We start from the raw sequence: 17,216 nt of genomic DNA, 5'->3' as shown, positions 1-17,216 counted from the left end.
TACATGAGAACCAGATCTTTGTACAGAGTATTGCTTTCTATCAGACCCTGAATGCCCAAGAGCAAGAACTACAAATTGTATCTCGGATTATGTTCTTTGGAGGGGATTCTGACTGACAAGTCAATGAAGAGCAAAGATTAAATCCTTCCAGCTCTTTACTCCACAGAATTAAATGTTTACAAATACATACCTGGTCTGTGTAATAGTATAACAGTATAGATAGCATAACAATATAGATACGTACTTCTACTCATGGTTTCCACAATAAATGATAGGGTGTTTTAGAGAGAGTAAGTGGTGAGACTAAGGTGATGATTAGCTCTGAAAAGTTACATGCTGCAGCCAGTTACCCTGCCAAAAAAAAAAAAAATCTATCACTACATGTGATAAATTGTGATGAGTTTATTATAATTTGTCTTTGTGCCGTATATTGATTTGAGTTTCTGAAAAAATACAAAGTGTATCTTCTTGAATACAAGTAGCTGAACTCCTTCCATCCTCAAGCAGTAACTGACAATCAAGCAGAACTTCTACTGAATAAGTATAGCCCCATGTGTGGACTGTATGATATGCGGGTAGAGCTGCACCAATACCACTGGAAGGTACTTCCAGTCTCTATTGCTTGTTCGTGCCTGCTCACCGTCTGCTCTTCTTTGCTGACACAGCACTTTGTGGGACCATGTTTTGAAATGGACTGGGGCTTTTTTCCAGTAACACCTCCACCCACCCGCCCTTTTTTTTTTTTTTTTTTTTTTAGTGTCAAGATCTCTTTATATTTATCTCTTTATATTTATGTGTGTATACATTACAGTTGATCCTGTTCTCTAAGTTGTTTTACTCTGCGGCCCCACAAATAGTTGCATGGATGTAGAGTGTTGTATGTTAGTGCTTGGAATAAGCAGCGGGGTGAGACTGCCTAAATTTTGTGTTGCTATGGAAGACACTCTTCATCAATATGTTCTTCCTTAAAGGTCCATATGACTTTTGATATCTGTAAGGTTTTTAGATTACTTGGAATTACCTAACAATGGGATTTGGTAATGAAAATATTTAGGGCAATAAAGAATAAGATGTTAAGGTGAAAATATGTGATGGCAGGCATGAGACTGTTCAGGTGTTTTATGTTACTTTAGCACATAGGTATGCCTGAGAAAAAAAATGCTCCACAGTAATATGAAGAATAAAATATATGTTTGTAATGCATGCAGACTATAAGTTAAATTCTTTATTGACATTTTAATGTTATATCCTAGCTATATTTGCTGTGGTGCCATATGAAACTTTTGTTGGAAAACAGCATCAATTTTTTTTTTTTAAACATGACGTAATTTGTTTTCACTAGAGTGCTGCTGTCCTTGCCAGTGAAAGAAACGCTGCACAAGAGGTGCGAAATAGCATAGAAAATCAAGTCAAAGAGCTGACTGAAGAAAATGAACAGTTGAAGAGAACAGTTGATGAGCTAGAGAGTAAAATTGAAGAGTTGCACAAACAAATTGATAACATGAAAGGAGAAGAAAATTCAGTGAAGGAAAAAATAGAGAGATATGAGGTAAGTTAAGAAAACAAGGCCCTTCCTGTTTGCAAAGGATACATTATAAAACAAAAATTGACAAAGAGAAGGATGGGCAATGTCATTGGGAAGGCTAAGTAAAACAAGCAGGTTTTCAAGAAGTACGATGAAGAAGTTTGCTGACATGTATAGGAAAGATTTCGCCAGTGAAAAGCAGTGTAAAAGCAAGTTACAGCTTGGAACTAGTGCGATCAGTGATAGGCCAGAGGGAACATACTTTGTAGTTCAGTTTACTTGTCAGATTTAAGACCTTGCCACTATTTCTAAATGTATCAAATTGTATCATTGCAGGAAGAGAAGCAACAATTAGAAGCAGCTTTGAAACATGCTGAAAAGGAGGCAAAAGAATTGGTGGTGTTAAAAGGGTCTTTGGAAAGCCAACTAGAAGATATGCAGGTAAGAACAAGAGCAAATTGGAATATTTAAATTTTAAATTTCCTGTTTGTTTACCTGAGTCACTATTGCTTTCTGCAGAATAACATCTCATTCTTGTTGAAGTACGCTTTGTTTTAAAGTCCAGACCTCACTGCAATATTCAAATGTTTCCTGAAAGCATAGCATCATCTAATCAAAATTGTTTTCTTGCGAAAGTATTTTGGTTTTCGTTTGTTTGTTTTGTTTTGTGTTTTGTTTGTTTGTTTGTTTTACTTCCATCGATCTAGCAAAATTTCAGGGAGATGAATCGCAAAATAAACTGCCTGTCTAAGGTTTTATAAATCTGTTTTATTATTTTGACTGATCGTTCAACTCCGGTTGTGTGTAGGTATTTACATTAAAAGAATAAAAAGCTGTACTTGGATATAAATAAAAATATTGGTGGTAGACAAATATCAGGAAATTGGCTTCTCTTTTTATTTTTTACAAACTGTCTTATTTGCAAATGTTGCATGGAACTGGTATATTTCATCACAAAACCAGAGAAATTTAACACATACCACTAGGACTTGCAGCCTCTTAAACTCTGTATGAAGTCCTCTTTCCACCTTGCTCCTTACTCTATTCAGTATCCAGGAAAGGATATGCTTTCTCCCACATTAGCCCAGAAATTAAACATGTGGAGAATGCATCTACTTAAGAGCAGTGGAGAGGGATGTTGGCAATATTACGTACGAGTAAATACAGAATGATTCAGATGGAATGAAAATACAGATCTGTTTAGTAAGGAGATGAATGTGTATAAATCTTAAAACTCTTCTTATGGACATCACATTCTGTATCTGAAAAAGTTGCAAACCTAATCTTTCCTCTTTGTAATTGACCTTTTACATGTACCGAAGAAGCATCTATTTCTACAGTATCAGATAGTTTAGATTCTCTTAGTTTTGCTTCTAGAAGCAAAGTTTTTAAGTGATTCTATCAAACAAGTCAGACTCAAAAGTGAGGTACATATACATTGCTAGCAACCCTTTTTTAATTGAACAGATGTTTTCCCTTGTTGTCTTCAGCACAAATTTTACGTTACTGTTCTGAAAATCTGAAAATGAAACTTGTCTATAAGTGGATTATAAACCAAGGGAAGATTGTGTTAACCAGCATGTTCTCATGGTTCAGTTAATTCTGGTAAAAAGAAAAAAATAACAACAACAAGAAATACTACTATGTCTTTAAAATGGAATGTGCTTCAAGAATAAGATTTTAACAGTAATGGTAAGGAAGTTTTGTTTCTGCAAAATGATGTTTTTAAGCTGATGTTCCTTGTATCTAGATCAATAAGTGTTCCATCTGAGGCTTTTGGTCGGTTGTTTTTTTTTTCCTTTTTATATCTGTTTATCTGTTCTACCTCACGGATTCTCCAGATTTGTTTGTATGTATTGCTGATAGTCTGCACAGTCACAATAGCTGGCTCATTGCTCATCATTGGCTTGCATTTAGCACTGTTCTCTAAGAACTCCCTTCTATCACTGTCTGGCTTGACCTTCCTGCACAACATGAATAAATGCACCATATAAATCTCCTGCATCTCGATTAGCTTTGGGTCAAGATACTTGAAAAGTGTGTTCTTTCTTTTCTGTTTATGCATCGTTCAGGGCATCATGCCAAGTAATGCTGCCTCCAGGCTGGGTCTCCAAATTAATCTAGGGAAGGTGACAGATAGAAGAGTCTGTCTTGTCATTTTATTCACAACTTATGTCTAATTTCTGGCACACTAAGTTTAAACCTCTTTCTGACTCTACACTCTTCTTGTCCAGATACAAGCACTAACAGACTTCAAGATGTAATCAGCAGTCCCTTTTGTTTAGAAGAATTCAGCTTTTCTGTCTTTAGATTTTTGCTTGTTTTAATGAACAATGTTGTGCAGTAGGCTGTTTTGGCCTTGCGTTACCTTTGACAATTTACACGACAAACTTTGGCACAGAAATAATGCTTATCACAGTGGAAACTTAATTCCTGACTGGCCCATCTTGCTTTTTACGTAATATAAATGACTTTTAATGGTGGACTAGCATAAGAAAGACAATGACAATATGAATAGAATTGTAACAGTTACTGTAAACATAGCCAAGTCTATTCCTCCTCCATCCCAAATTTCTACTCAGAAAAGTTAAAGCTGGAATACACTTAATTATTATAGACAATTTGTTTTAATGCTTTTGTCTAAAATCAACCTCAGTATATATTGAAATTTTCTTTATGGATGGTCAGGCAAATAGTATTTTTTGCAGTGTCTCGTGCTGTGTTATAACCTCTGGTTTAGGGTAGCCTCCTCTATGTAGTCTACTGTTTCAAGAAATGAAATATATCTTAACATTTTTGCAATATTGATAAGACTTTTGGAACTTTCTTGAGAACTCTCTTGTGAAAGGAAATAATTTAATATGATTATTATGTACCTGAACCATAGCATATATGGTACTGCAATATATTAAAAAAATATTAAGTATACCAACATTATGAATGGCAGTGCCAAGTATTCTATGCTTGTTAAATTAAACAATCAGAATACAGGATCCTTTCCATGGGTGGAAGAATATGAAACTTGTCTTTTTATTGTGGTAAATAATGGTAGGCACATAGAATTAGTGTTGCAGAGCACTGTAAGTTGAAATATATTCTTAATTTTCAGTTATCAGTTAAAAGAGATTATTAATTTTGTAAAGAGATCGTTCAAATACTATTGTTTGGAAAAATAAGGAAGTATAGCAATAATCTTATAGGTTACTATGAAAACAAATTACTACTTTTGTTTTCCCCTGTTTTGTTTTCTTTCCTTCTCTGGATATGTGGAAATGTGAGTGTGTTCTGTTGTTATTTTATGGCTCCTGCCTTCTGGACCACTGTCTGTCCACCAACCTGAAATTGGGAAATACCGCTGTAGAGTTAGCCTCACTTGTGCTGAGATAACACTTAAGCTTCTTCACAAAGTAATTAATTGCTGCTACAGATTGGCTTTAAATTGGCAACTGACAAACTGTTTATTTGACTTGTGGTTACACTGTAACTGACAGGCCAGCCAATTCCAGTCAAAAGTAGTCCACGATTTTTGTTAGTGAAGGGGAGAGGTTAGACTCGAGTTGACTATTGAAGCTGTCCTATAGGACATCCCAAATTTCAAATACTGAAATTCAGTGTAGTGTATTGAAGGGCTAGACACTGAGGAAATTGCAGCATTTGGATAGTCAGTAGCAACATGTCATTGCATCTTGTTTTTTAATACTTGAGTTAATCAAACTGATATAAATGGAAGTTCAGTTGTTTCTAGCATGACGTATTAGTCTATCTCAAATATTAATGTTAAGCTAGGCATGCTAATTTTTATCAGTATTTTTCTCTTTTATCAGCTAATCTAGAAAAGGGAAATACCATATCCTAATTTGTGTTGCCCAAGGAAAATGATGTTGATGGGAAGCTACATATTTCCCCTGAATAATATTACAAGAATGAAGCAGTATATGTTGTAATGCAGGGTTTTTAGTAAAACAAAGATCATTTCTGTTGCAATGCTCAGTTTTCATGAGGAATATTTTTACCCTATACCTATGTTATCAAGTTTTCTGCTGGCTACATTTTAGCAAAACAACAGGACTTTATTATGCTTTAGTGGTAATTTCACTACTTGAAGAATAAATTATTCTATGGCATAGTTACTAGCTAAATAATACAGATCATAATATGGACACCTATTAAATAGATTTTGAGAAGATTATGCAGAATGGTGCGGTAAGAAAACCACCTTTTCCAGCCAAGTAGAATTCATCAAGCCCAGAGAACGATCAGTTATGATACACTTTTCCAAAGAGAATGGCTGTGCATATGAAACATTTGATCGTGCGCTAAAAACTTGTTGATTTTGTAAGAAAAAACACTGGTGTAAATTTTTTTTCAATCTTGTACTTTATATGTACCCAGAGAAGCTTTTGCTTTCTCCTGTCACTAATAAATGTGATCTACCAGAAGGGGAGGCTGGAAAGTGGTAGAATCTTTACTGGGTCCAGGAAATGCTTAGTCCTATGATTCTTATGGCACATCAGATGGCTCAACAGATACTGATGCATCACAAGAGGGACATGGGCGTGAGAGATTTTAATAGACGTGGGGGAATGAGAGCATGAAGCAACTGAACTTCAGTTCCCATAATACTCTGAAGCAGCATTGCCGCTGTCAGTTTATTGAATTAACTAAAAACAAACTCAGCAAAACTGAAATTTCTCCTTGGAACAGGTCAGTTATCTAGGAATTGTGTTTTCTATTAAAATAATTGTAATTACAATTTCACAACACTCTGATTTTTAGTAGTGTACTTAATATTTGTTTTATACTTCTTAGTAACAAGCAGTGAAAATACGTTGATGAAAATGGGGAGATGCAATACATGAAAAGTACAGATTTTTTTCTTTTCAGGATGCCAGAATATAACTCAAAGGAGAAAAAGCTAAATTTCAATCTTGGGTGTCTCAGTCTGCTACATGCCTGAAAATCAGGCAAAAGTTAGCATGACCTGATGAAAATTGAGGTGATCCACTGCTTGCATCAAGCCCCCCATTTATTATTTTCTTTAAATATTGTAATTATTCTTACCTATTACTACTTTGGCAATAGCCCCAGGTAGTAGATGAAATTTCTTCTCATATTAGCGATTGATTTTTTTGGTTGGTTGTTTTTTGGGGGTTTTTTGTTGTTGATAACTCTGAAGTAAAGAGAGTGACCAGATTTGCTCTGATGTTTACTTCCCTTTTCAGCACACTGGAAATGCAGAACAGCATCCTGCTGGCACCATTATTCTGCCACAGCATATTTCACTGATCTGTGTCTGTGCAGTTTGTTTCTCAAGGAGGTGTAAACAAACAATAAAGTTAAATGATCTGTGAAAAGCTGGTGGAGGGGGGCGCACATGAGGTTTTTATAACCTGTTCAAATATGGCACATTAGCAGGGTCCCAAGACTTCAGCAGCTTTTAGAACTAAAGTGCTAAAGTTGAACCTTTTCAAGGTTCTTAAAATCCTTTGGTGTCAGCTAAACTGATTCTGGTGTAGAATTAGGCTTTGCAAAACAACATCTATTAGCCCCCAGCATGTTTTAGGGTTATGTATACACTTCTTAGGCATCCACCATAACTCCTGTTTGTATGAGAGATGTCTTTTGTTGACAGGTTATACAGGAATGTAAGCGAGACAATGAATCTAAAGAAATCTCTAACTTCTAACATTTGACGATGTTTTCTTTTGTCTTATAATAGAACAATTGGTTTTTGAGATTCTGATCTATATTGCCTACAGAAATACTACTGTGTTTTCACATTTGAAGTTTTTTAAAGTGTAATAAAGTAAGCATCATAGGTATTAGATATTCAACAAAACTTTATATTTCCAATATTAAAATGTAAAACAATGTTTTGGAGTGCTTTTTACAATTTATTGTGACTTTAATTATTTACATTTTTCTGTTGGAACAATTTAAACTGTCCATAATCTGGTTTTAATCAATTTAATGGTGCCTCTCAGACTTCATAAAGACAAGCCTTTTTTTTAGTCTTGTGGTGTCTATTTAGAGTAGGGCCGTTAAGGTATTTTATTATGGAGGGAGAAGGAAGAGGTGAGAGTCCCAACATGCAGATGAAAGATCACCTGCTTTTCTTGTATTGGATCAAACTAGTGACAGTCAGTTATTCTGCTGATGGACGATATCTAGAAGTTGGAGAGTGGTAAGTTCTTAAACATTCTGAATGTAATAGCAGACACATTTGGAGCTCCTGGTAGATGAGCATATGGCATAGCTCTGCAGTTCATTCAAAATTCAATCCAGATAATGAAGGTCTGGTTTGAACATTAATGGCAAAAGTTCTTTCAGGAAGGGGATTTCTTTGCTAGGAGCCACAAAGTTCTGTTTGCACAGCATCTGTCACAATGAGACATCATCTTGATTAGGGCTTCTGGGTGCTGTAGAAGCACAGCAACGGGGAAAAGAAAATCACCACTAGTTATTTCTCACTCATCATAGGAACAGATTTGTATTTTGTTTTATTTGTTTTACCTAGGAAAAAAGGTTGTTGTTGAGAAAACTTTTAAGGGAGCATTAAAGGGAGCATATAGGAAAATGTGAAACCTGAAATGGATATTGAACCTCGTGCAGGAGGTAGGATTTGCTGACATGTGTGCAGCTGCCAAGGAATGTATGCTTTGCATGTAACAGAATCATGAAAAGGGTCTACGCTTGGTTGTATGAATGTTGCAACAGTGTTTTTTATAGGAAGGATAAAGCACTGCATCGCTAAAATAATGTTTGTCCTACACTGACTAGCAAACTGTAACTCCATAATTTTTTTTTTTTTATTTAAGTTTGTCTTAGTGTTACAACAGCTGGTGGTATTACTGCTTCACAGAGTGTGTTATATAACATTCCTTTAAGGCATTAGAAAAGAGGGTCTACATTTAATTATATATTTTTTTTAATCTACTGCAGGAGAACATCCGTTGTATTTCGCAGGAACGGCAACAGTTAACTCAGCAGTTAAAAGATGAAACTTACCAGAAGGAACAGTTAAAGCAGATAAAGAATGAAATGGAGAATGAACGATGGCAACTGAACAAGACTGTTGAAAAGTTACAGGAGGAGGTATGAGTTCACCCCAAAGAGGCTGCAGGAATCTGAATATCTAACAGACAGAAGCAAATGAGCTGCCAAATTGTAAAGAATTTTTTTTTTTTAAATGTGTAAAAGAAAGTGAAATGCAAACTTTACTATTAGTCTCTTTAACATAGTGACTATCAATAAAAGCTTTTAGGGCTGGAACAGTGGTTAGAACACCGCTATCTGAAAATACTTTTGTAAAACAGTTCTGTGTGGTTTAAACAAGATCCCAGATTTGAGATCAGTTCTAATATATGCTACAGCGGTATTTCAGAGTTTTACAGCTGATTCTCAAAACGCTACTCCATTAGACTTATTTTGCCATCTGTGTGTAAGCCGTACAACTTAATATTGATATAGTGAAGTGTGACTGTGCAGTTCATTATGTCAGTCAGCTGGAAGAACTGCTGACAGACAAAAGGAGAATAGTCTTCCCACCCCTACTATTAGAAAATAACCTTACTGTTTTCTGTTTTCACACTTTTGCATAGAAATTCATTTGTTTGGGAACATGTTTGGTAAATTTTCCATTTGAAAATACTGAGCTGAATATCGAAGCTGGAGAAAAAAAACTTCTGGTGTATTAAGCGTGATAGACTCTTTTGTAGCACTATTTTGGGAAGAAAATTATATGTACTTTTTTCCCAGATGTCTGAAATGGTAGAGGTCTCAAGAACATCAACGCTGGAGCTTCAGAACCACCTTGATGAATACAAGGAGAAAAATCGCAGGGAACTTGCAGATGTGCAGAGACAATTAAAAGAGAAAAACCTTGAGGTAGAAAAATCACGCCTGACAGCCATGAGAATGCAAGATGAGGTAATGACTCATAAATTCAGTGACAAATTCTAACCTTTGACCTAGAATTTAGATCAGTTTTCAAGACAATGAATGTTTGCTATCACACTTTCGTGTACTTCATCATGAAAGACTGATGTCAATCAGCATGCTTTTGAGTTTCAGTCTTCATGATGATGATCATCGTGTTACTTCTGCCAGGGAAATGGGGTTTCTGTTTATGATAGATAAATGCAGTGTTTGACAAATGAATGTATCTTAAGTGATATGACAAGGATTCCATTGATGATCTGCTGCTCTATTAATGCATGCTACTGAAGGAATTGAGAATGTGGAAATATTCTTGAATTAGGAAAAAAAAACCCAGCAGTTGGGGGGGGGGAGGGGGGGGAACAAAAAAAAAAGTCAAACAGAAAAAAAACCCACAAAAAACCCCAAACCAACCAACCCAATGAAAAAAACAACAACAACAACAAAATTCTGGCTCTAAAGGAGTTGACATACATTCTCCTCTTCCGTCGTATGAGCCAAGTTGCAGATTTAAATGACGAAGTGTCTGTGCGACCAAGAATCAACCAGAGTCTTGAAGTGTCTGCCTCTTAGCATGTAAATTTTGCCATAAAGGCAATCCAGTCTTTTAAAGATCAGCATATACTTGTTTTGCAATTGGAATAGCTATGAGGATACACCGGTCATAGATGTTTTCTGTGTGTAGAATATTTTAATAGTTTGATTTTTCCAGTTCAGAACTTCTCTTATGTTGCCCTCTCCCCTTAACAAACTTGTTTTAAATTCAATTTAAAAGAACAGCAAGAGAAGAAAGTATAGTTCCTATATATTATTCTGTCTTCCTTCTATATTTATTCCATTCAGGGAGGGAGAGCCTTTGTAAAGGGATGAAGGCTCATAATGAAATGTGAAAGACAAAACTGGGATATTGAGAACATGACTCTTAAGTTGAATAAATGAGAATAAACAGCTTAAATAAAAAATATGTATATGTGTGTATGTAAATATGTATACACACTGTAGTTATGAAAAATACTTGTTCTGTTATCTATTACAACTACAAAACAAATACAAAGAAAAAATTTCAGAACGAAAGAAACCTTCACTATTTGACAAAAAGATAATCCAAACACTATATAAAGGACAAAATATTACTGGTTGTGGAATTCTACATCTCCATGAGGCAATATTTACAATCCTAGGGCTTTAATAGTGTAGTGTGGAAACTAGCTGCAAAAGAGGAAGCAAAATCCGAAAATACAGGATAGGCACGTTAAACAGCAGACTTTCTAGAGAGACTAAATATTCAGGACAATTGAAAGTCTGTTTTATCTCTTCCTCTTTTGTGTTTAACAAGAAGTACAAATAGATAGTCCTTCCATTCAACGTGAAAGAGTCTGTTGTCTGAAAATCCTCTTGGGTAGGTGTCATAGTGCACAAAACGTTCTTTTTGAGAGTCTCATCAAAAGCCAAGGATTGTAATGATCATGGCCACACGAGTATCGTCTTCGTGTTCTAGCCAAAAAATTATGAAACAGTCTTGCAAGGCAGTATGGGAGTTCTTCATTGCTGCGTCTCTTGTAAGTTCTCTGTGGATACATAAAAGATACCAACCTTGAAAGCTGTCAATCCAATGTGATTCTGAAATGTTAAATGCATATGAAATGCTATTAATATACAGATCTCTACACTTAACTAGCTGTTCACCAAGTCATGCAGATGTCCAGTGTTTTGTTGTCAGGACTTAGCAATAGGTAGCAAACTCTGTAAACAGTCACTAATACATTATTTTAGCTTCATCGCTAAAATAAGCACTTGACTGAACAGAGGAAGAATATGGAAGACTGTATGCTGAAGAAAAAAAACCCTCGTCATATATTATGTATGTGTTACAAGTATAAGGAACAATCACAGACTCGCCTAAAACCCCTCTCACTACTTTTTTTTTTTTCAAGTACTATGAAGGTTTTAGATAATTTTATTGAGTACACACTGTTGTTAGAATAGGAAACTTGTCCTCAGCAGATAGCCCTGCTATAGCTAAAAGTTATACATATATATATATGTTAGCAATTATGTAATTGGTAAAATACTGTCATCGAAGTGCCTCAGACATATAAACTACATAATTACTTAAAAGCTAAAGTATTGCTAGTCTGAAAAGGAAACGAATAATAATGCAAAAGTTCCAAAGATATGACCATTTAGAAAACTGTGAAAATTTTGGCTTGCTGTAACTGGGTATAAATAAATAAATAAATAACCCACTCTGTATAATTGTCACTGTAAAACCTGTAGTGTGAAGCATCTCTTTAGAGCTGATATTTAATCTAAGTTTATTTTCTTGGTGCCATCTTGTGGATAAAAGAAAAATTACTGTGAAAAGCATGTAACTCAATGCAATTCCTGTCATGCTTCCGGATCTGTCATGTTTGTAGTCAATCCCCTTTACTGACATCACTATTTATAGAAAGTACAGTATAAAGTGTATTACCATAATCTTATTGTTTCAGATGCGTCTTATGGAAGAAAACTTGAGGGACCACCAAAGAGCTCAGGATGAGGCAATAACAAAAACTCAGCTCCTAGAACAGACTGTGAAAGGCTTGGAGTATGAACTGGAAGCCAAAAACCACTTAAAAGACGATCGGGCAAGACAAATCAAACTAATGGAGGTAAAAGACATTTTTAAGGGTTGGTATCTTATTAGAACTGATTAAAATAATTTTGGTATTTCACATGGATTCTGCCTGGGAAGAAAAAAAATAACTTGATGTTGTTGAAAATCCATTTAGTACTACTGCAGGAATTATTTTGGTATATTCTAAAGGTGATTTGTTAGCATATCTATTGTAGCATGATGTGTTCTAAATTGCAATTGTTCTTTCATAATTTTAGTTAACTTTCTTTTTAATTAATTTTCTCTGGAGTTTATCAGGCAAAACTATTATTTTCATTTGTAGGCCCATCACTCAGAACTTCAAAAGTATTTAGAAGTGTAAGTTCTATTTAGCATCTAATATCAGGTCATTTCAGGGGCCTAAATAACATCGTTATTCTAACTATGTTGTTAGAGGGTTAGCTTCCTAACTGTTCAGTTCAACTAAGCTGCCATTTAACTTTCATAAACAAACACTTTTATACCATTGTACTCATATGAAAAGAAATTTATCTTCCAAATTTATAATGTAACTTAGACATTCTAAAAATAGTCTCTAGAAACATTACAGAATTTCTCTTATTTTCTTGAAATTGGTGGGAGTGATTAAAAAAGGAAATGAAACTTCTATTTTACTTCTGTCAGACAAACAAATTCGCTTTAAAGGCTTATCTACCTGCCATCTCTTTTTCTAGATTCTGTACGTGTTTTCAGAGGCATTTCACTTTTCAAGCCTAATCTTTCAGACAGTTTGAGTCCTTGAAGTTTAAGGAAGAATGCCCTGATAGCAATCTGAAGAGGATGCGAAAGTAGTATGTTGAAATTACTTTTCTTTGTTCCACTTAGGACAAGTTATCTCACCTGGAACTTGAGCTTGATGAAGAAAAGACTAATTCGGATTTGTTGTCTGAGAGGATCAGTAGATGCAGAGAACAGGTACTTGAACAAGTTTTCCAACTGTTGTATAATGATGAGGAAAAAGTGTTATTAGGATCACAAGCAATATTGATTAACTAAATAATAATTAGCCATAGGGTTTATATACTATACTTAAGCAGAGTATGTAAATCCAAAAAACCAAGGTTCCCAAACATGATTAAATATGCTCCTCCACATCATCACAGACCAATTTTTTCCTGTTTTCCTAACTGGAAAACTGATACAGATTGCATGTAAAGACCAGTATCATCCTCTGATACTCTTGATGCAGTGAGCTTCATCAAGTAGTCATTGATGCATGCAGAGATGATGCTATCTTAGGCTTTGTTAGGTGGTGAGGCTATCGGAGAAAGCCTGGTTGTAGAAAGTATCTTAAATTGAAAGATCACAATTTTTTAATCTTACTAAAAAGTAGGTCAGCATAATAGAGTCTTGATTTCAAAGAAGGAGAAGCTTAGGAAATTGTGGAATTAATTAGTGAAGTCAGCTGAGCTGAAGATGCTGGCCAGTTTCAACAGAGGGGAAGCTTTATTTTCGTTGCAAGTGTAAAAACCGATTAAGGTATATCAAAGATAGGACAGTTGGAAAACATTTTCTACATAAAACCACCAGACATTAGTTTCAGAAGTGTTACATGAGTAGATAGCCCAGAAAGAGGGGAAGAAGGATTTATTAACAAGGTTGTGTCTCATGGGGCAGAAAATGTAAAGATAAAGTGAGATTTGCCAAGCTAAGTGAGATCTATCATCGTAATTCAAACAAGTAACAAAAAAGTTCTTGGCTGTATACGTAGAAGAAAGAAGTTGTGGAAACTGTATGATGAGGTATCAATCAAGATAGAAAGTAATCCAGGTATGCCTCCTCAAATAAATGAGTATTTTGCCTCTGTCTTCAGTAAGGCCAGTGAATGTGTAGGTGGGGGTAAGTGGAGTGGGCTAATGAAAATGAGACCCACTGAGCTGGAAGTCACCAAGTCTAAGAGAATTAGAAGTCATTGATCCGAAGAAAGAGACCTTAATAATATTATTCAAGACTTCTGAAAGAACTGATGTATGAAATTATAGGTCCTGTAACAAAGATTTATAATAAACCAGAAAAGTAGAGAATAGGGCCTGATGACTGAAAAAGTAACCAGAGCATCCATGGTCGAGTAGTCGGTATTATGCAAGTTTTTGATTAGTCCATGGAAAGGAGTATGGTGATGTGGCTGTCTTGGAATATCACAGCCTAGGCAATATTCTTTGCCTTAGTTTTACATTCTGAAAGATGTGAAACTGATGCATAACTCATTACAGCTGTAGCTTTACATTAAGTACTATACCTCATTAGTAATTTCCTAGAAGTCCAGGAGACAATTTGCATTGAGGTACAACCCATGATAGTCTGTTCTGTTTTCATTTCTCTTTCTTTCTCCAGAAAAAAAAAATTGCTGACATTCTTTTGAATAGCTTTAATTTCAGAGGGAGAACAGAAAGTAAAATCTTAGTTTCTATGTCTTTTCAATGAAATTGTATATTCCACTGAGACAGCTGGAGAGTTTTAAAGTGAGTTAGAGCTCAACTTTCTTTCAGCTTCCTTGAAACACCAAGGCACCGTCGCTACTTTGTCGTGACTCAGGTTATTGAGATTCTATTTGATTGCAATGTAGTCTTTTTGCTATTATTCCATTGATATTGTACCAGTTCTGATGCAGTGGGTAAAATAGAATGTAAAGGACCCATAATAATGTGGGGTCATGCTACTGTTAAATTAGGAAGTCTTTAATACTAGAGTCTATGCCTGTGTTGTAAGCCTGTGATAAAAGAACCTTAGTCATAGCTGCACTAGTGGGTATTATAGCAAGTTAATTTGCTAACTGAATGGAAACCTAAAATACAGTTGGGTGACCAAAATGTTATATAATGGGTAAAAGACGTGTTTATTTTGAGGTCTGGAGTTTCTCATTTCACACATGAGTTACAAAGGTTGCTTTGTTTTGATTTTATGCCAGAATGACTAAGTAGTCAAATTACTGAAGAGAATTTCAGGGTCTGCTAAGCATTTATAATGACATAAGAAATTATAATGGATTTGTTTTGGTAATATCTTTATTTCTGTAAATGTTTTTTTTATTATAAATGTGTTATTTTAATATACTGATAATGAACTATAATACTCAAATTTCTAGTAAAAACAAATTGGAACAACTGGTTCTATTTTACATAAAGCTAAATGTTTGAATAAACATTGGCAAGGCTGATAGTTCGCATTTCATTTACCATGAAATGTTATCCTTTTTTAATTTAAACACCCTTTTGAATCTGGGAATGGCTGCATGAGACACTGTTCTCATCTTTGCTACCTCGTTCTCGAGAAGTACCACAACAAAGTGGAAACAGTAAAAAAATTTGGGGGAAAGGTGGATCATATCCTATTAGTTTTTAAATTATAAGGTATTAGCAACTCTGGAAAGAGCAAAATGGTCAACAAACACACACACATAGAAAGCTAGAGCGCTCAGCTGCCCTTTGAGTCTAAAGTGAGCAGGGACAGGGCGCATTTTAGTACATGATGGTTTTTTTCCTACAAAGAAGTGAAACGTAGTACCTCTTGCCATTTTGTTTTTGCAAACATAATTGAAAAATACTTAAGATACCCTCATCAATTCTTGTATTCTGTGAAAATGCAAACATGAGTGTAATGATTTCAGAGTTGTTTGCAGTAAGTGTGAAAAAAGAACTAGTTAGTTTCCATGACAATTTTTGAATAAATACAGAAAGATAAAATTGCATTGACTGCATCATTCACTTGATTTTGGTAAAGTGTTCCCAATGGATAGCTGTATACCTGCTCTTTAGCTGGCACCAGGTGTGGGAAGCAAACAAAGGAAAATGTGGACATGAAGGTTGCTTTTCAACTCTGAAGGATGAAAGGGGTTTGTTTGGCTTTAGCTTGTTTGTTTGTTAAACATTGTTTTTTTGGTCACATACTTGAGAATTGTGTATATAGGCACATATATATTTTTCTTTTCCCTACTTAGGTATTAACAAGAAACATAGGCTGTGAACCTAGTGCAGGATGGTAAACAATGGCGATAGCATCTAAAATATTATTAGAAATCAAATTGCTTTCACTAATAATGAACTCAACAGCTGCTTCTAATCCTAAAGCTGGCACAAAATGCTGTTTTGTCTAATAAAGCTTTGTAAAATCTGATACTATTGCTTTTCTCAATTCTTTGGTGTTAGCATTCTTCGAATCCAGCTGTGATAACTGTTGCCTTAAGCTGCAGAAATAGTTTCTTCTTTTAACATAATTAAAATCTATTAGAAATAGGAAAGATAGAATGTGAAGCACAAAGCTCCGCATGGTACATACCCAGAGCCTATCTCAACTGCTGTGAAATAAGTGAAAAGTTTGAGCACGTTTTGGCAGACGACTGCTTTTTTTCCTTTGTGCATGTTAATGATGTGTTCACTAATGAGAAGTGCAAGGAGATAAGTGAAAATAGTTTCCACCTCCCCCAGCAAGAATTGTGTCCTGCTGCCCTTCTCTTTTTACAAGCTCTTGTATATATTTGCACGTAGCTTTCTGATCCTAATCAGATATAGTACTTTTTCTCTCTCCCACTGTTTTTCTGTGAGGTTGCTTTTACCATGAGGTGTCCAACAACAGTAGCAGTCATCTTGGAAATAAAATGACTGTCCTCTAAATAATTCCTTAATGTGAGATCTTGGGAAAGTTGCACAAATTTGTCACAGCCTTTGAGCACAGTAAGAGCACAGTAGAACTTTAGAGTGGTCCATTAAGCAAGTTCCTACATAAAACAAAAACCCTTTCTTCAGTTAACAGTTGCATTTTTAATTAGTCATTCATTTTACTACAAATTTTGCTTTATTTTTTCTATGTCTGTCTTCATGGCTAAAGCAATTACAGCGGAATAAATTCTATGTAATCCCTCACATTATAACTTTTTTTCATGTATTTCGTAAATAAATGCAGCTATTGTATATTTGAGTGATTCTAGTTTTTATATATAAAATAACGGTATATAACATAATATTTTACTATCTAATGTATAAAACATTATTATTATTAGGCTTCTATGCAAGAGAGCTTTTAGGAAATTACCCAGCTGTTGAGACCGCAGCCACATGCTAACATTTGTAGTTCAGTAACTGTTATGACCTTAGTTTT

At 35.0% G+C, this 17,216-nt stretch overlaps 1 protein-coding gene across 1 annotated transcript in view; it reads left to right on the top strand.

Moving 5' to 3' along the window:
- The first annotated feature begins 551 nt into the window (after positions 1-551).
- LOC104072682 (cingulin-like protein 1) overlaps positions 552-17,216 on the top strand; it is a 23,294-nt gene continuing 6,629 nt past the window's right edge. The window contains exons 1-7 of the mRNA XM_009572217.1: positions 552-602; positions 1,343-1,549; positions 1,862-1,966; positions 8,468-8,620; positions 9,284-9,454; positions 11,956-12,117; positions 12,948-13,037. Coding sequence (XP_009570512.1) covers positions 552-602; positions 1,343-1,549; positions 1,862-1,966; positions 8,468-8,620; positions 9,284-9,454; positions 11,956-12,117; positions 12,948-13,037 — 939 coding nt within the window. The remainder of the gene's footprint in view (positions 603-1,342; positions 1,550-1,861; positions 1,967-8,467; positions 8,621-9,283; positions 9,455-11,955; positions 12,118-12,947; positions 13,038-17,216) is intronic.

This window comes from Fulmarus glacialis, unplaced genomic scaffold, assembly GCF_000690835.1.
Source record: "Fulmarus glacialis isolate BGI_N327 unplaced genomic scaffold, ASM69083v1 scaffold43520, whole genome shotgun sequence".
NCBI lineage: Eukaryota > Metazoa > Chordata > Aves > Procellariiformes > Procellariidae > Fulmarus > Fulmarus glacialis.
The sequence above is the reverse complement of the archived record's forward strand: the minus strand, read 5'-3'. Positions and strand labels throughout refer to the sequence as shown.